The sequence below is a fragment of the Pezoporus wallicus genome, unplaced genomic scaffold (assembly GCF_028554395.1).
Source record: "Pezoporus wallicus isolate ANWC-B61680 ecotype Strahan unplaced genomic scaffold, APGP_CSIRO_Pwel_v1 contig_5863, whole genome shotgun sequence".
Lineage (NCBI taxonomy): Eukaryota > Metazoa > Chordata > Aves > Psittaciformes > Psittacidae > Pezoporus > Pezoporus wallicus.
In genome coordinates, this window is record NW_026635152.1 from 55,854 (window position 1) to 75,973 (window position 20,120).

The 20,120-nt window shown below is 44.2% G+C and overlaps 1 protein-coding gene across 1 annotated transcript in view; it reads left to right on the plus strand.

Moving 5' to 3' along the window:
* The window catches only part of LOC130596279 (TBC1 domain family member 22B), a gene marked incomplete at its 5' end in the record, with an annotated part of 143,721 nt that overhangs the window by 11,760 nt on the left and 111,841 nt on the right, over positions 1-20,120 (plus strand). Inside the window, one exon of the mRNA XM_057403732.1 lies at positions 19,090-19,100. Coding sequence (XP_057259715.1) covers positions 19,090-19,100 — 11 coding nt within the window. The remainder of the gene's footprint in view (positions 1-19,089; positions 19,101-20,120) is intronic.

The window sequence follows — 20,120 nt, forward strand, 5'->3', positions numbered from 1 at the left end:
CTCATCCTGGTTGCTACCTAGGATTGGAGATGCTTGCTGTCCATCTGCAAGGGAGGTGCTGCCTGGCGTCAAGAGCCCAGGACATTGCCTTTTGACCTTCAGACATGTGCTAAACATAGGAGCACACTGATGAGGTGAGATGCCAAAGTACTAGGACAGTCCACGGTAGTAGAAAGGCCGCTGTAGGAAGGGAGAGCTGAGGCCATTACTGGCTGGCCCAAGTCCTGCTGCATGAGCATTACGTTTTGAACCTCCTTTAACTTTCCTTGGTACTATTTTTTGCTAGGAAAACCTAGCAGAATGCTTTAAAAACTGACAGTCATTCTGAGGCAGACTAAGGCTTTTGGCTCCTTGCTCACTTCTGCATACCACAGTGATGGTTTTCCTTATTGGAACTTTGCAAGTGCTCACGCACAGAAACCATCTGCTAGGCAAGTCTTGTCTGGGTACCCTCAGCGATTTGCTACAACAGATTCTAATCTTTGTTTTTCAATTCCTAAATTATTATTTCACACTCTCAGAATCCAACATGCAAGCACTTAATTAGGGTAAAACCTACTTTGCAGCTTCCCTGAGATCAGTTACATTTCTTGTTTTCCCTCTTCCATCTTCGTCAAGCTCCACTTCTGGCATCTTTTGTAACATATTTAAACAATTTCAGAGTCAAGGTCAATTGTTTTTCAGCCGATTATCTAATGGAATATTGACTCTGAGAACTCTTGGAAGAGCCATTCTATTCACAATGAGGATTTTTATGTTTTGGGACTTTTGGTGCGAGCTCAGGCATGGTGCAACTGGAATCTCTTCAACTGGAGATTCTAGGTACTACCCAGTAACAACAGTAGTATCTGCAGCAGTTTCAGAATTCGGAACAAATGCAGAACGTCCTCTCTGTGACTACCTGGGCAGCTTGAAAAACCTGCAGCTTGTTCTTCATGAATGGTATTAGCACCCAAAATACATAACAGCAAGTGTCAGTTCCTCATATGCCAAGTGAGCTCCAGCACCAGCCACTATCACTAGACATTCTTGGAGAAGAAGCAACGGAAAAAAGAAACTATTGGTTAGACAGAGGGAGGAGGAGATTATAAAAGAGAGAGACAAGGACAGATGTTCACATACTCATTTATGCTGCCCTGCTCTTTGCTGCACCAAGTCCTTGTTTTCATTCCAAAGGGAAGAGCGGGTCAGTCCTCCCGCACAGCTGTACTTCACCTTTACCTAACACTTCTGCACTTTCTGTATCAGCTTCCAATAAACACTGATGCCAGGGCTCAATATTCAGTCTGGAATATCTAACACCCTCCCCCAGACCCCCCAGTATTCTCAGGAAATAATTAAGGAATGTGTCTCTTTTCCTCCCACTGTAATCTTCACCTCGGGATGTACTCTAAAAGAAGATACTAGCTTTTTTTGCAGAGGATTTTCTGTCTTTTGGGTGAGTACATCATTTTTCATACAGATTTTTAATTTTTTATCATTTCATCCATTATTTTCTCTTTTTGGCAGCCTGTGCCTGGTTTACACGATCTCAGTTTTAAAGCATGGGAAAGTAAACAGCAGTTCCTTATTTGCAGGAGCTTCTAGGCCAGTGACAGATACTCCAGAGCTCTGACTAATCTGCGCTTGAGCATTTTAGGCATCTCCCCACTGCCCGAGTCCTGCCTGCCCATCTGTGCTAAGCACTTACAATCAACTGAGGGAAGTAGAATAATGAGGGAAGCAGAGTAATCTCAGTCTCCCCTCTGACTGCTTAAAGCCATTCCCCCTTGTCCTGTCCCTACACCCCTTCTCCAAAGCCCCCCTCCAGGTTTATTCTAGCCCCTTTAAGGCCCAGAGCTGCTCTAAGGTCCCCCTTTAAGGAACCTTCTCTTCTGCAAGCTGAACAGCTCTCTCAGCCTCTGACGTTTATCTCCTGGGCTCTGGGTGAAGGCCAATGATCCACAGAGGACGTGGATGAGAAATTAATAAAATATACTATACTTTCTCACACTAGTTTTCTGCAGTCAAGCCAAAATGCAACAGTTGAAGAGCTTGATCTGGGAAGCAATCAAGACTGCTACCATGTAGGAAATAACTCATATGCCAGTAATACTGCTTCAATGCATCAAATTAAGGACAAGTAGAGCTGGTGCATCAAAACACCTTGGTTAATTTTCTACATTCCTTAACAAAATGCGTTCTCATCAAAATCATCACGAAACGCAAACAAAAGTCTCGAGGCTCAAAGTTTCACATGGACATGTAAGAGACGTTTTTACCTGTATTCAAAGCTCTTTCTCAGACCTGATTTCAGTTTTAGAAGAGCATTTGTATCTACTTCATGGTTAGCCTTCCCTGGAAGAGGGATTCCAAGTGGGACCAGCTGAGGAACTGGCACAGAGCCAGACATCACTTTCTCCACAGTGCTCTTGAAAGAAGAAAAACAAAAAGGCAGACAATAATGTTTCTGAACAGAAGAATGCATTGAGAGATACAGTCTTTGAATGGGATTCCTGCCTTCATTTGTTTCTCTTGAAAGAGAGAACATCAGATTTTTTAAAGTGTTATTCCTCATGGCATGATTTTCACATTGGAAAGGAGCAAGAAACCAACAACCATCCAAATTCCAACTTATTCTCCTCTTGCAGAACTGCGAACAAAGCTTGATGAGCACTGCTGCTTCCATTTCACTTTGACCTTCCTTGCTCAAGTCTGGTTCCCATGTGTTCCAGAGAAACAGCTTTAGCATCATACATCAATGATACCTGATAGGAGTGAGTAACAGGGAAGTCTCTCCACCCTAATGGCACATTGGAGCCAGCCTCTTGTTTCATTGCAGCCACCTGAATAGATACAAGATGTATACAAAGGGCTAAAGCAAGACAGCCCTTGCTTAAGCTTATCTCAGCTTCTATAGGCACTACGAATATACCTATAAACAGGTGCCAGACATGATTTATCATAATTACAGAGTCATTATCATGTCACACAATTCAAGACTGACAAACTGCATTTGCATACAATAACATTTTGCAATACAAAACGATGTACTCCAGATCTTGGGAACTGATCCGCAGAGCCAGGAAACATGCCTGCACTGCAAGTGTTTCCTTCGGTAACCAACCCTTTGTTCCTCCAGACACATCTCTTACACTGGTCAGCAACGCAGACAGCACTGATTCAGCACGGCAGGGGTTCCTCAGTCTGTGCTCTGTCTGAGGCTATGCTGAAGAGAAGCCACAGTGCTGTCTGCAGGCGCCCATCTCCTTGGATGGGTTGCCCCAGAACAGTGGTTCAGGACTGGGGCAGTTCTCAGCCAAACTCTTGGGCTGCACACACACGGTGTGCACGGGACACACAAGGGTGTTGGCTCAGATCTTTACCTGATGCGAAGGGGCTGCGAGCAGCTTTCCTCAAGGAGCCGCCTGCTCCTGGCACCCCTGCACCAAAAGCACAGGACTTCGGTTCAGCCTCCTGAGAGCCCAGCCCTGCTGGGACACAATGGTCCTGCCGCCACGCCCAGCCCCTGCCCCAGCGTGGGCTGTAAGATTGCCGAATCGAGTGGCAGTGATGCACTCTAGAGGACACCAAAGGGGTGACACGGATCAGGAGAAAGGGAACCGACTGGCAGATTTAGAGGCAAAAAGAGTGGCAGAAGAAGAGGTAAACCTATTGGCCATAAGAGCAGACGGAAAGATAGGAAGTGTTAATTCTGAAATTTCTGATTCAAAGGAAGATTTAAAACTAGCTCAGGATTTGAAGGCACAACTTCAAGATAAAATGCATAGGAATCTGAAGTGGGAATCTATAGTGGGAATCTTCAGTAAGACTCATCTTAATTCTTTCTTCCTTAAATATTGATGGGAAAATGCTGTAACTTCTCAGCACTGGTGGAAAGACAAATGCAAGTTATCTGACATCTGTGTAAATTGAGACTGAACATTTTACAGCACCTCATCTCCTTACCTCATCGTGTTTGGCTTTGAGCCTTACAATAAATAATTCAATATCTGGAAAAAGTTACTTGACACATGCCAGTGAAGGGATTTTCAAAATATTCACTGCTGTGAAGCAGGATTTTTTTTTCTCCCATTATGTTTTTGAGGCTTTGGCTACTTTTTTCCAGTTGTTGGACTGTTAGGGGCATGGGAAATGAAGTTCATTGAAGCTGATTCAATAAAGAGCTGAAGCAGGTATTCGTAGAACAGCTTAGGTTTAAGAGTCCTGTGCTGAGATTCTTGATCCTAATTATGGATTGAGCTGTTCAGTTCTGTGGAAGGCCACTTACTGTGTAGTATTAAAGTTTTTATGCTTTGTAGAAAGAAAAGGAACAGCTGTTTGCTCCATCCAGTCCCTTGTTATCAGTCACTGGGCTATAAGGTATGACTTTGTTTCTCCCTCTTAGATCTTTCCTCATGCTTCTGTTTCATTGTTTGTAAACTAAGTGTGGTGTTGTAAGACTGCAGGAGGACTGACTCCAGCTCAGTTGTTAAATCAGTCTTCTATACATTGCTAACTTGGACCGGCACATTAATTGTGAGGTTGTTGGCAGTCTAGAATGTGCAGGACTTTTGGTTTCCCCCTGCCTCCCCACAGAACTTACTGTATTCTTAGGAGAAAGCTTGGTTGCACAGAATCAGTGTTTTCTTCTCAGGTAGTCCACAGCTTCAGAGCTGTCACCAAAGGGCATTAAAGAAGTGAGGGTAGTTACAAGTATATGCTGTCCCACTTGTTATAAATGTTAAGCAAATAGGCATTAGATATAGTCACTCTCAGTTTTGTTTATAACTTGGTTGTAATTGCACTTCATCCCACGTAACCCAAAGTCTTCATTGTCCTAAAAAGGTATGCTGTGTGTCAGCATCAAGACATACATTATTTTTGTTACTTTTCTGTGACTTCCAGGTGGTATTTACAAATTGTATTAAATTGTAATTACTTCCATTTCTTGAGGAGTTGTCTGGATCCTCAGTGTTGAATTTGGCATGCATAGTGCAAGAGCAACTTACTGTTCATGGTTTCATGGGGTTCAGGTATTGACAATTGCAATGTGTGCTTCTGCAAAGACTCTGCATTCCATTTTGTACATGTATTTGCACTGGGGTTTTTTTTGGTTTGGTTTGGGTTTGGGTTTTTTTTTTTAGTATATATATTGCTGTAGTACTTTTTGAATCAATTTCTCCTATTTGTGGCAGACAATGTTTTAAAACACTAGTTAATAGCAATGATAAAGGATAGTAGTAATTCCTATCAGATGTTGTGGACATCATTCCAGTTTTACAAAAAGCTTTAAATAACTCTAAACTGACAGTGTGTGTCTGTGGCATTTGAGGAAAGATAACTTTGCAGATTGAAAATCATCTTACTTTTACCTAAAAGTGCCTTCTCCTTTCCTGTCTTTTCCTTTCTTGAAAAAACATATAAGTTCTTTTTCATTAATTGATACATGAGCGGCTTTGCCAGTTTCTTAGGGCATCATTTCCTAAGCGCAAATAGGTCTATGTTTGACTCCTCCTTTGAAGGGAGTAACAGAATGTAACTATAACACCTTCTCCAATCCCACACTAAAAGCTGTAATGCTTTTTGTAACTGTTTCATCAACTATCCATGTCAGGGAAATAATGAATCACAGGGGAACTTCACCTGTGTCCTTTCAACTGCCTTGCTTCAAAGTTTTGTTTGAATGTCTGTCATAAACCCAGAGAAGTTCTTTGCTTTCTCCACATGATCATCAAGCAGCTTCTGTCTTGAAAATAATGAAGAGACCCTCAGCAAGAAACTTGTGTTTCAGAATTTTTTTGTACCAATATTGGATACCTGCTTAACAAATGATTCACATTTCTTTACCCTTTCCAATACATTCATCCAAGTCACTGCTGCTCACACTGCTTAGCAGATTATAATTAGCATTTTCAGATTGGTAGCTGGAAAAGGATATCTCTTTTTGACAAATGCTTTCCCAATGACTGGTTATGCAAATACCACTTTTTCTGGCAGCCATGAATACTGCTTTTGCATGCTCTATTCTATACTCCCAGTTCGACTTTTGGTGTTGTAACCTTGCGTTTTGAGAGCTGAATGCGAGTGGATCACATTCTGTAGTAAGATTACGAGTTGAATCTTAATCAAGTCTATATAATCATCATCTGTTAATATCATCTCCCATTCAGATGGTGAGGCTGTAGTGCAAGAAAGGAGCTCATGACAGGAAAATCAAGAGTAGAAGGACTATGAGGAAGATGTTAGAAGAAAGATCCCCAAGAGCTGTGGAGACAGTAGGTTATAGGTGTGAAGTGGACTTCCCCTTCAAATATGCTGTGGATCTCAGATTCGCCAGTGCTTGGCTTAGGCTCTGAAGCCTAAAGGGAGGGAATGGTCAGAAGGGGGCTGCAAGAGTGAAGAATCAGACATTTCTGGGAGAGTGTTCTGGGGCTCTTCATAGCAAAACATGTCTGACTTGCACTGCTGCTGATCTGTAGTTTTTAGTACAGTTAAGGCAGAGGTTAGTCAGTTAAAAACAGGCAATCAAATGACAGCAAGTATGTAAGCACAGTGGCTTAATGCACAGGTATAGATGAAATTGCTTGTGTTGCTAAGTGAATTAGAGAGTGGGATTTGTAATGTTAGTTCTAGAATAAGCACTTCAGTGTGAAGATTGTCGTGGTTTAAAACCAGGCAGAGGGCTCGTTCACTCACTCCCCCCCTCCTTCTTGTTCTTCCCCTACTCCCAGAGGGACGGAGAGGAGAATCGAAACGAATGTAACTCCCACGGGTTGAGATAAGAACAGTTTAGTAACTAAGGTATAACACAAATCACTACTGCTACCACCAATAATAACAATGATAAAGGAAATAACAAGGGAAGAGAATACAACATCTCACCACCAGCTGACCAATAACTCACACCCCCCCGCCTGACCAAGCTCTGACCGATGCCTCCTCCAACCCCGCAGACCCAGCCCTTCTGGCTAACTCCCAGTTACATCCTGGGCATGACGTGCTGCGGTATGGAATACCTCTTTGGTCAGTTTGGGTCAGGTGTCCTGTCTCTGCTTCCTCCCAGCTTCCCCTCCTCCCTGGCAGAGCATGAGGCTCACAAAGTCCTTGGCCAAGCCAAAACATCATTGTTATCAGCTCTGTTCCCAAGCCGAAAGTCAAAACACTGCACTGCACCAGCTACCAAGGAGGAGAAAAATGACTGCTACTGCTGAACCCAGGACAAGTTGTGTTGATTTTGTGCCTAAGAATAAAGCTAATAGCGCACCTTCGGTAAAAGTTTTCCAAATTATCAGTGGTAGTTTTCCACTACCAGTGTCGTGGTCATTTCAGACTGGACAAAAATCATAATGGCACCCAACGGAGACTTTTTGAATAGATCACTAATTTGCTCTATGTTTGACAATACTCCAAAGCAAATCATAGAAAAGTATCAGCTCACACTGCCTTTCTGGGTGAAAACATCTGCAACCTGCCTGGCTTTTCCTCATGCCCCTCTTGCAGCAGTACTGAACTGGGATGTGCCAGGATGCAGGGTATTTCATGTGAAGTTTGTAGTGATGACTGTAGTACTAACTTAGCATCTTGATAAAATGAACATCATTTGCATTAAGACTAGACATTTCTTTTTGTGTAGATGAAGGATGTGTAACCGTGGATCATAATTACACTAGGAGAGCAGCATAATATTCCTTGGCCTGTATAGCAATTCGGGGACACATGTTAGGAGGAGCTATCCCCCGTGTCTCCCGGCGCCACAATAAAGAATACCTGCTTGTCAACTTGAAACTCTGTTGGCAAGTTTGTTCCTGGAGTTTTCTCCGAATCAATTTGGCGACCCAGGTGGGACCCTCTCTGCTTGGCTGCAGGACCTGCTGAGGACAGGGCTCCCTAGGGCCCGTGGGAGTTTTTCCCAGAAGGACCCCTCGACTCATTCGGATCACTGCGAGAGCAGACAAGGACCATCTCATAAAAGATATTCTTTTCTTTTATAGTCTTTAAGATGCAGGGGGCATCTCGGTTTGGTAAATTGGTTTGGTAAGCGTATGCACAGTGAGGAAGCCTTCCATAAATCGAGATAGGAAATCTCGTGGGTAAAGGCGTATACCCGGCTGCTAGCATCCGTTTGGTATACACCCACAAGAAGCAGTGGGCATCTTGTGGTTTGGGTCCGACAAGACGCAGTGGGCGTCTTGCACTATTATACGCACAAGAAGCAGTGGGCATCTTGTGGTTTGGGTCCAAGACGCAGTGGGCGTCTTGCACTAAAGGTTTTACACACAAGAAGCAGTGGGCATCTTGTGGTTTGGGTCCGACAAGACGCAGTGGGCATCTTGCACTAAAGGTTTTACACACAAGAAGCAGGGGGCATCTTGTGGATTGGGTCCGACAAGATGCAGTGGGCGTCTTGCACTAAAGGTTTTACGCACAGGAAGCAGAGGGCATCTTGTGGTCTGGGTCCGACAAGATGCAGTGGGCGTCTTGTAGGAAAGGTTTTGGATTTTACTGGCATTTGACTTACATTGTGGCTTGTTATAGTTATGATTGTGGTCTTGTGACTTTGGTATTGATGACAGACTTTTATAACTGTTGTTAGTTTGATAGAATTTTGGTCTCTGTCTGTGTTGTAACTGTGGAGTGTGTCTGTGGGATCCCGTGTGTGTGTGAATGCGAGATTGATGATGGGAAATCAGCAGGGTGGAGAAATCTTGAGAAAGAGTCCTTTAGGGTGCATTTTGGCACATTGGAAAGAGCTCGGAGGGTCTACTGGGAGCTCAGTAAATAAGAAACCGTTGGTGAAATATTGTAACCAATGGTGGCCATTGTATACTCTGGAGGATCAGGAGAAATGGCATAAAAAGGGAACTCTGAGTTATAATACATTGTTACAATTAATGTTGTTTTTGAAGCAGCAGGGAAAATGGGATGAAGTAATGTATGCAGATATGGTTTTTTACACTGTGAAACCACCCGGAATGGCAGAAAAGATGTGGAATTAATATAGCACCTTTGGATCCTTTAATTTTAGCCTTATAAAAAGAAAGGAAGCAGGGTGGGAATAGATTGGAAAGATGTTGTTCTGGTTGTGATATTGGGGGACTGTGTTTGAAACTTAAGAAAAGAGCTGAGGATACTATGGTTGGGGACAGAATGGAGGATTATGTTTCTCCAAAGATACCGGATCAGAGATCACCTCCAATTCAGGAGGACTCCTCTGATTCAGATGAAGAGACAAAAAAAAAAGGGTAGAAAAGAATTCTTCCACTCCTGTTGCCGCCCATGTCCATAGTAAAACCAAGACTGTCCTGCAAGCCCCTCTTAGGGAAGCAATGGGACCGGAGGGGCGTATCAGGATAAAAGTAAACTTCTCTCTGGGAGATTTGGATAACTGGAAACAGATTGCAAAAAGCTATAGAAATGACCCCATAGGGGTAGCTAAGAAATTTGAAATGCTGGTAAAAAGTCAGGATCCTGATTGGAAGGATATAGATGTAATATTGGATGCATTAACAGAGACAGAAAAACAATTGGTTATAAAAACTGCTTGTACCCAGATAGATGCTCAAATTACTGCATGCATTAACAGAGACAGAAAAACAATTGGTTATAAAAACTGCTTGTACCCAGATAGATGCTCAAATTACTGCAGGGGCGATAGCTGGGAGGGTTGAAGATCATATCCCTCTTACAGCTCCAGACTGGGATTATAATGATGCTGGAGATTATGCATCTTTAAAGAGATATCAAAATTGGATTAAATATGGGCCTGAGAATGCTATACCTAAAGCAGTAAATTGGTTGGTGCTATTCGAAATAAGACAGGGGCCAAAGGAGTCACCGACAGAGTTTCTGGACAAACTCAGAGAAACTATGCGAAAATACACCACAATGGATCCTTCCTCAGAGGAAGGGAAATTACAGCTTGCAAATTCCTTTGTGAGGCAGTCATTGGAGGATATCAGACGAAAGCTCCAAAAATTATCTGCGACTGAAATAAGAAATACAGAAAAATTATTGGAAGTGGCCTGGAAAGTATACAGGAAGAGAGAACAAGTAAAAAGAAAAGAAATTAGGAAAGGTTTTGGCAACAGCCACAGTCACAGCATAGGAACAAGCAAATGAGGGATATAATGGAAGTAGAGGTAGAGGGCGTGGCCAGGGAATGGTGACAAAAGGTAGAAGGGGGGGATTATAGAAGGACTTCTCTTAGTCCGGATCAATGTGCAAACTGCAAGGGTTTGGACACTGGAAACGGGAATGTCCACAAAGAAATCAACAAACTCAACTGACTGCTGAACTAGAATTAGATTGACGGGGACCTGGGGAATCTACCCTAGCAGATCCACTGGTTAAAATCAAGCTAGGGACCACAGAAAAAGAAGTAGAATTTCTCACAGACACTGGGGTAACTTATTCGGTCCTGAATCAAGATCTAACATTAAAAGAAAAAGAGTCTGTAACAGTTGTGGGAGCTACTGGCCAACAAAAAGCATTCTTTCTAAAACCTTTAAAATATAAGATAGGAAAACAAATTGGGGTACATAAATTTCTATATATGCCAAATTCACCCAAATCATTATTAGGAAGAGATTTATTAGAAGACTTAAAAGCAACCATAACTTTCAAAGAAGGTGAAATAGAACTAAAAGTAAAGGAGGATCAATTAATTGAAGCTTTGAGTGTATCATTAATTCAACAGGAAATCAGGAAGTCCAATTCACCCAAAGTAGAAGAAATCTTCAATCAGGTATACCCAGGAGTCTGGGCATCTGAAATCCCAGGTAAGGCGAAGAATGCTTTGCCTATTAAAATTGAAATAAAAAGGGAGGCCTGCCCAGTCCAAATAAAACAGTATCCTTTAAGGATAGAAGATAGAAGGGGAAATAAGGAAATAATTGATAGATTTCTAAAATATGGTCTATTAGTGGAATGTGAATCGGAATATAACACCCCCACCCTACCAGTAAAGAAAGCAGATGGGAAAAGCTATAGGCTAGTTCAAGATTTAAGGGCAATAAATAAAATAGTAGAGGACATCTACCCTGTAGTGGCTAATCTATATACTTTATTGACCAAACTAAAATTAAATCAGAAATGGTTTGCCATCCTGGATTTAAAGGATGCTTTCTTTTGCTTACCACTGGCCAAAGAAAGCCAGAATCTATTCGCTTTCGAATGGGAAATTCCTGACACGGGAAGAAAAACTCAATTAACTTGGACAGTATTACCTCAAGGGTTTAAAAACAGTCCAACAATTTTTGGAAACCAGTTAGCACGGGAATTAGAGTCATGGAAACCACCCATTCAGATGGGGACTCTGTTACAATATGTGGATGACTTATTAATTGCTACTGAAACAAAGGAAGAATGTATCCAGTGGACGGTGGGATTATTGAATTTTCTGGGACTGAATGGTTATCGGGTATCCAGGCAAAAGGCCCAACTAATTCAAGCCCGAGTCTCCTACCTAGGATATGAAATAACAGAAGAACGGAGAGAACTTGGAACCTCTAGAAAAGAAGCTATTTGCCAAACTCCACAGCCGTCGACTATCAAAGAGCTCCGGACATTCCTGGAAATGGCTGGATGGTGCAGACTTTGGATCCATGATTATGGTGTTTTGGTAAGACCACTATATGAACTGTTGAAGGGAAACCCTCACTCTTTAGAATGGACTGATTCAGCAGAGGAGGCTTTTAGAAATTTAAACAGAGCTGATGAGGTCTCCAGCTCTGGGACTTCCAGATGTGACTAAATCCTTTTGGCTATACTCCTATGAAAAACAGGGAATAGCTCTGGGGGTCCTTGCTCAGAAACTGGGACCCTACAGAATGGCAGTGGCATACTTTTCAAAACAGCTGGATGAAGCGAGCAGAGGATGGCCTGGATGCCTAAGGGCTGTGGCAGCAGTTGTCATGAATATTGAAGAGGCTCGCAAATTTACCTTGGTACAAACGATTACTGTGCTAGTGCCCCATGTTGTATCAGCAGTCCTGGAACAGAAAGGAGCCCACTGGTTATCTCCTTCACGTTTCCTAAAATACCAGGCCACCCTTGTGGAGCACGATGATATAGAAATCATGGTCACTAATGTTGTGAATCCAGCATCCTTTTTGCAGGAACAGTCGGCAGAACCACTGATACACGACTGCTTGGCCACCATAGAGACTGTATATTCTAGCCGACCAGATTTGAAAGAACACTGGAAGATGCTGACTCTTGGTTTACTGATAGTAGCAGCTTCATGAAAAATGGTGAGCGAAAGGCAGGCTATGCTGTTACGACCACTACACAGGAAATAGAAGCTAAACCTTTACCTGCGAACACTTCTGCCCAGAAGGCAGAAATAATAGCACTAACAAGAGCCCTGGAACTGGCTAAAGACAAAAGGATAAATATTTGGACTGATTCTAAATATGCATTTGGTGTGGTCCATGCACATGGTGCCATTTGGAAAGAACGAGGACTTTTGAACACACAAGGGAAACAGATTAAACATGCCACAGAAATTCTACAGCTACTGGAAGCTGTTCAGCTACCTGAGGAAGTAGCTATTATGTATTGTCGAGGGCATCAACAAGGTGACTCTCATCAGGAAATTGGAAATAATTTGGCCGACTTTGAAGCCAAATGAGCGGCTGAACAATCTAAAATTATGTCCTTAATCCCTGATGGCAAACTAACAATTGAGAAATCTAAACCTAGATATTCAAAGGAGGATAGAAAATTGATTGAGGATCTCGAAGGACAGGAAAACAAAGACAGTTGGGCTCAGATTCCTGATGGGCGAATTGTAATGCCCTATAACCAACTCTGGAGGCTAGTTCAAGAGGAACATAATAAAACTCATTGGGGCAGCAACTCTTTGTATAAATATTTAGACAAACAAATTGTAGGAAGGAAATCTATACACCACAGTTCAACTAGTGACAAAGCAATGTCAGCTCTGCCTTAAGAATAATCCTAAAACTGAAAACAGAAATCAAATTGGGGCAATTGGGAGAGGAAGTTATCCAGGACAGCAGTGGCAAATAGATTTTTCTGAATTACTGAGAAAAGGAGGCTACCAATATTTGTTGGCATATTAACGGATACTTTTTCAGGCTGGCCAGAAGCATTCCCTTGTAGAATAAATAATGCAAGACAAGTAATTAAAACATTATTAAATGAGAGAATATCTCGTTTTGGAGTACCAGCGGCAATTTCTTCCGACCGAGGCTCGCACCTTAGTGCAAAATTGTTACAAAAAATTAGCAAAAATTTAGAAATTGATTGGCAACTACATGTTCCATACAGGCCTCAGGCCAGTGGGCAAGTAGAAAAGATGAACCATCTGATTAAACAACAGATTAGTAAAATATGTCAAGAAACAAACTTATATTGGTACCAAGCTTTACCACTGGCCCTATTAAGAATTCGAACTAAACCTTGGTCGAAAGAAGGGGTTAGCCCATTTGAAATTTTATATGGAAGACCATATCAGTCCCAGTTTAAAGGAGAGAGCCTTCAGGAAGTGGGAGAAGGCTATCTCCAACAGTTTCTGGTCAATCTGGGAAAAGAATTAGAAGAAATAAATAAGAGAATATTAGGGACAAGAGCAAGAGGTTTGGATTACCCAATTCACCCTTTTAGATCTGGAGACTGGGTTTATGTTAAGAATTTTTCAGGAGATCCTCTACAGGAGAAGTGGAGCAGACCGTACCAGATATTACTGACCACCTTTACAGCAGTGAAGATAAAGGAACAGCCTGCTCGGATACATCATTCAAGAACTAAGAAAGCACCAGAGCCAGAGAAGACATGGCGGATCGAACCTTCAGGACCCTTACGTATGAAAATGTATCGGTCATAATTTGGACTTACATGATAACTGGTGTACCAGCTTGGGACCAAAACTTATACCTGAAGTTAATGCAGAATGTTACTAATGTTTTTAATCGTAGTGGTGACTGCTGGGTGTGTGCACAGCTGCCTAAATCAGGAGAAAATCTGGACCTACCTTTAATTGGTGTTCCAATTCCCAATACTGTCTCATGGACTAATTTGTGGGCAAACACCAGGAACCTATATCCAGGGGAAAGGTTAAAATTTGGGATAGCTGATCTTAGTCCAAGTAAAGAATATTATACTTGTATACAAAGATGTATCACACTAGGAACCAGAGTAGGAGACTATGTTTGTTTAAATGCCACAGGTGTAGGTCACTACTCCCATTGTAATCATACTATTAATATAGATGGTATCGTGGCTCAGTGGTGGCCCCTTCCTGAAGGGAGAGGATGGTACTGGTCATGTGGGAAAAATGCTTATAAGACCCTACCCCCCAGCTGGAAGGGGGCATGCACCTTAGGTGCTGTGATACCAAATCTTACTATTATTGACATGCATCCTCCTGGAACCTGGGTTAGAAGTTTTGCTAAACGGATTAAGCGAGGGTTTAACCCTATTGCTGCATTTCATAGTTTTGTGAGATGGCTAATTCCATCTTTGGGAGTAAGTGAATTAGAGAAGGCAATCGTAAATATCTCAGCAACCATAGAGGAAATAGAAAGGAGAACCACTGATATAACCCAAGCTGAACAAGAAGAGATAACTAGCCTATCTAAAATGGTATTACAGAACCAAATGGCCCTAGACATGTTACTGCCTTCACAAGGAGGGGTCTGTTCCATAATCAATGAAAGTTGCTGTTCCTATATAGATCAAAGTGGCAGGATTGAAACAGATCTGGAGGAAATTTGGAAACAAACTAAGATATTTCATGAAACGGCCAGAGATGATACCTCCTGGGGGTTTGAAGAGATATGGAAAAAGTTAACCTCATGGTTACCTAATATCTCCTGGTTAAGGCAACTGGTTGCAGGAATATTAATTGTTTTAATATTGATTACTTGTGCTATGATACAATTTTCTTTCTGGTATTGTAAACGATCTATGATAAGTTATGAAGATTGGAAAAGAAATGAAATCAAGCATCAAGTAGACACAGGAAACTATTTCAAAAAGACTCTAGCTGGTAATGGTAGTATATAAAATGTTGCAAAAGAATTTGCAAAAGGACAGAAAAAAGGGGGGATTTGAGACAAGGAGGCACAAAAGTACAAAATGTAATCAGTTCTAAGTAATGTTAAGTTTGATGGCTTTGTAATGGAAAATAACTGCGGTGCTTGGAGGTAGTTGACATAGTTTCAGAATTTAGGTTCTCTGGACACTAAAAAAAAATCCCATGTTTTCTTAATACAATCAAATGGTAATTTGATTCAGTGAGCTGATCGGAGCTAGCCTAGCTAGAGCCGCAGCCGGCACACTTCAGCGACCGCGAGGGTCAACGGAGATCAGGAAAATCAGAGGGGATAGCGCAGAGACACCGAGACGCCCGACATCTCCCGATCCCCGAAGCCCCAGCAGCCCTTGCGAGAGAGCGGCTGACGTGGCGGGGGGCCTTCCCACGGTGACGGTGACCACCCCCCTGCCCCTTGCCTCGAAAGAGCCTCTGAGAGCGACATCTCGCTGCCCACCAGGCGCAGGGAGAAACAAGCAGGGCGTGTTGCTGACCCTGTTGCTGGTGTCCCAGACTGCGGACCAATATGGTTGCCTCCAGAAAGAGAGCTTGCAGTAAGAAGACTGCAGCAACTCAGGCAGAGACCCCGTCTCAAACCGTGGCTGTTCAGGTGTCTGGATGCAGGGAGTGCCAGAGCCTGCTGCTGCCGGGGGAGGGAGGACAGCATTCCACCTGCGTGAGGTGTGAGCAGGTAGAAGATCTGCTTAGCCTGGTGGCAAAACTTAAGGAGGAGGTTGAGACGCTGAGGACCATCAGGGAGTGTGAAAGGGAGATCGACTGGTGGAGTAACTCCCTGGCGTGCCAGTCGGAACAGTTCCAGGGAGATACCCCCTAAAAGGGGAAGGACCCCCTGCCTTCTCACACAGAGGGGGATGGCCCGAGACAGCCCCTGCCCTGTAGCTGTTGCGCAGAGGTAGGGGACCAAAAAGACGACGAGGGTTGGAAGCGAGTTCCAGTTCAGCGTCGTGGGAAACCCTCCCCCCTTCCTGCCCTGCTTCCCCAGGTGTCCCTCCGTAATAGGTTCAAGGCCCTGGATCTTGAAGGAGAGGTAGGTGGTAATGTGGTGCAAGGCCAGCCTACAAGGCCACATAGGAAAAGGGGGTCGACCTTGTACCTCAAGACTGCCTCTGGTAAGAAAGAAAGAAGGGTCTTTGTAGTAGGCGATTCCCTTCTGAGAGTAACAGAGGGCCCGATATGCAGAGTTGACCCTCATCATAGGGAAGTGTGTAGTCTGCCTGGAGCCCAGATCAGGGATATCACCAGGGTGCTCCCCAACCTGGTGCACCCGACAGACTACTACCCACTGCTGATCTTCCAGACAGGTGAGGGGGAAGCTGCTTCCCGCAGTCTGAGGGGGATGAAGAAAGACTACAGGGCCTTGGGGCGGATGGTGAAAGAGTCTGGGGCTCAAGTGATCTTCTCCTCACTCCTTCCATCTTCCACTGATGATGTGGGAAGGAATGGGAAGATTCAGTTCATAAACGATTGGCTTCGAGACTGGTGCTACAGGCAGGGCTTTGAATTCTTTGATAACAGCTGGTTTTATAGGGCACCAGTCTGGACAATGACAAGTGGGAAAGGTTTATCTCACAGAGGCAAAAGGATGCTGGGGCACAAATTAGCAGGGCTCATTTGGAGAGCTTTAAACTAGATTTGAAGGGGGATGGGGTTGTAGCTGGGCTTGCCCCAGTGGGGCAGCACTCCAGAACTGATGAAGACTGGGAGGCCTCCTATAATCCTCGGGTGAAATCGGTGTGCTCAGCTCGCTCCCTGAAATGCCTGTACACCAATGCGCGCAGCATGGGAAATAAGCAGGAGGAGTTGGAAACCTGTGTTAAGTCAGGAGACTATGATCTGGTGGCAATTACAGAGACGTGGTGGGACAGCTCACATGACTGGAATATAGTCATGGAGGGCTATGTCCTTTTCAGGAAAGACAGGCCAGCCAGGCGGGGTGGTGGGGTTGCTCTTTATGTACGGGAGCAACTACAATGCACCAAGTTCTGTCCAGGGACAGATGACGAGCGAGTTGAGAGTCTGTGGGTGAGAATTAAGGGGCAGGCTGGCAGGGGCGATACTGTTGTGGGTGTCTGTTACAGACCACCGGATCAGGGTGAGGAAGTTGACGATGCCTTCTACAGGCAGCTGAGAGCAGCCTCACAGTCACAGGCCGTGGTCGTCGTGGGGGATTTTAACTTCCCTGATGTTTGCTGGAAGGACCACTCGGCAACCCAGCCGCAGTCCAGGAGGTTCCTCCAGTGTATGGATGATAACTTCCTCCTGCAAATGGTGGATGAGCCAACCAGGAGAGGAGCGCTGCTGGATCTCATCCTCACTAACAAGGAGGGTCTGGTCGAAGCAGTAAGGGTTGAGGGCTGCCTTGGTTGCAGCGACCACGAGATGGTGGAATTCAGGATCTTGTGTGGTAGGACTAGTAGAATACCAAGTAGAATTGCAACCCTGGACTTTAGCAGGGCAAACTTTGGCCTTTTCAAGCAATTGCTAGGGGAAATCCCATGGGCAAGGCTGTTTGAAAGTAAAGGGGCCCAAGACAATTGGTTGGCATTCAAGGACTGCTTTTTCCGAGCTCAAGATCGGAGCATCCCGACATGTAGGAAGTCAAGGAAGAGGGCCAAGAGACCTGCGTGGCTAAATAGGGAATTGCTGGGTATGCTCAAGTGGAAAAAAAGAGTTTACAGGTCATGGAAGGAGGGGCTGGCCACTTGGGAGGAATATAAGGCTGCTGCTAGAGGATGTAGGAAGGCAGCTAGGATGACTAAGGCCTCCTTAGAATTAAACCTGGCGAGAAGGGTCAAGGACAGCAAAAAGAGCTTTTTCAAATACATGGCAGATAGAACTAACATCAGAGGCAATGTAGGCCCACTGATGAACGGGATGGGTGCCCTGGTGACAGAAGATACAGAGATGGCAGAGTTACTGAATGCCTTCTTTGTCTCTGTCTACTCTGCTGCAGGCAGTCCTGAAGAGCCCTGTACCCCTGAGACCTTAGATGAAGTCAGGTCAACAGAGCGGTTTGCCTTAGTCGATGAGGAATGGGTTAGAGATCAGTTAAGCAATCTGGACATCCATAAATCCATGGGTCCAGATGGGATGCACCCACGGGTGCTGAGGGAACTGGCGGAAGTCATTGCTAGACCACTCTCCATCATCTTTACCAAGTCTTGGGAAACGAGAGAGGTGCCTGAGGACTGGAGGAAAGCAAATGTCACTCCAGTCTTCAGAAAGGGCAAGAAGGAGGACCCAGGTAACTATAGACCGGTCAGCCTCACCTCCGTCCCTGGGAAAGTGATGGAACACCTTATCCTTGGTGCCATCTTAAGGCATATCAAGGATCAGAGGGTTATGAGGGGCAGTCAACATGGCTTCACCAAGGGGAAATCATGCTTGACCAATCTCTTAGCCTTTTATGAGGAAATAACACAGTGAATGGATGATGGCAGAGCGGTGGATGTGGTCTACCTTGACTTCAGCAAAGCATTTGACACAGTCTCCCACAGTATCCTCACAGCTAAATTGAGGAAGTGTGGACTGGATGATCAGGTAGTGAGGTGGACTCTGAACTGGCTGAAGGAGAGAAGCCAGAGAGTTGTAGTCTATGGGGCGGAGTCTAGTTGGAGGCCTGTAAATAGTGGAGTGCCTCAAGGGTCAGTACTGGGACCAGTATTATTTAATATATTCATCAATGATTTAGATGAGGGAATTGAGTGTACTATCAGCAAGTTTGCTGATGACACTAAGCTGGGAGGAGTGGCTGACACGCCAGAAGGCTGTGCTGCCATCCAGCAAGACCTGGATAGGCTGGAGAGTTGGGCAGGGAATAACTTGATGAAATATAACAAGGGAAAGTGTAGAGTCCTGCATCTGGGCAGGAACAACCCCAGGTTCCAGTATAGGTTGGGGAACGACCTGTTAGAGAGCAGTGTAGGGGAGAGGGACCTGGGGGTCCTAGTGGACGACAGGATGACCATCAGCCAACACTGTGCCCTTGTGTTCAAGAAGGCCAATGGCATCCTGGGGTGTATTAGAAGGGGGGTGGTTAGTAGATCGAGAGAGGTCCTCCTTCCCCTCTACTCTGCCCTGGTGAGACCGCATCTGGAATATTGTGTCCAGTTCTGGGCCCCTCAGTTCAAGAAGGACAGGGACCTGCTGGAGAGAGTCCAGCGCAGGGCAACTAAGATGATTAAGGGAGTGGAGCATCTCCCTTATGAGGAAAGACTGAGGGAGCTGGGTCTCTATAGTTTAGAGAAGAGGAGACTGAGGGGTGACCTTATTAGTGTATATAAATATATAAAGGGGGAGTGTCACGAGGATGGAGCCAGGCTCTACTCAGTGGCAAACAATGATAGGACAAGGGGTAATGGGTACAAACTGGAACACAAGAGGTTCCACTTAAACTTGAGAAGAAACTTCTTCTCAGTGAGGGTGACGGAACACTGGAACAGGCTGCCCAGGGAGGTTGTGGAGTCTCCTTCCCTGGAGACATTCAAAACCTGCCTGGACACATTCCTGTGTAACATTATCTAGGTGTTCCTGCTCCGGCAGGGGGATTGAACTAGATGATCTTTTGAGGTCCCTTCCAATCTCTAGCATACTGTGATACTGTAATCCTTAAAACCTTTGCATGTGGCTTGCACGTGGATAACGTGTAGTGAATCAGAGAACCTATTGGGTAGATGGAATTATCTGTCAAACAGTAATAAGTGCTTGGGTTTAAAATTCAAGGGTTTTTATTTTGACAATATACTGATTGTAATAAATGGCATTTACCATGTTATTTCACTCTGTGCTGAAAGCATTTATAACAAAATACATTATTACTGCTAAATGGGGGATTTGAAGGTATTTGCAGTAAGTGTAGGGTGGCAGTCCCCCAGGCTGCCTCTCGGGCACTCATTTTGAACAATCCAGTCTAGACTTGGAGATGATACAGCAAACTTTTCCTTACAGAGCTCCTCAGGACTTCAAAAGTAGAAGTATGGGAAAGAATACTCAACTGTTCATGTAACAGTGTAATCCTGTAAAGCAGCAGTGGGCTGTAAATTGGTAGGCTGCAGTAAGA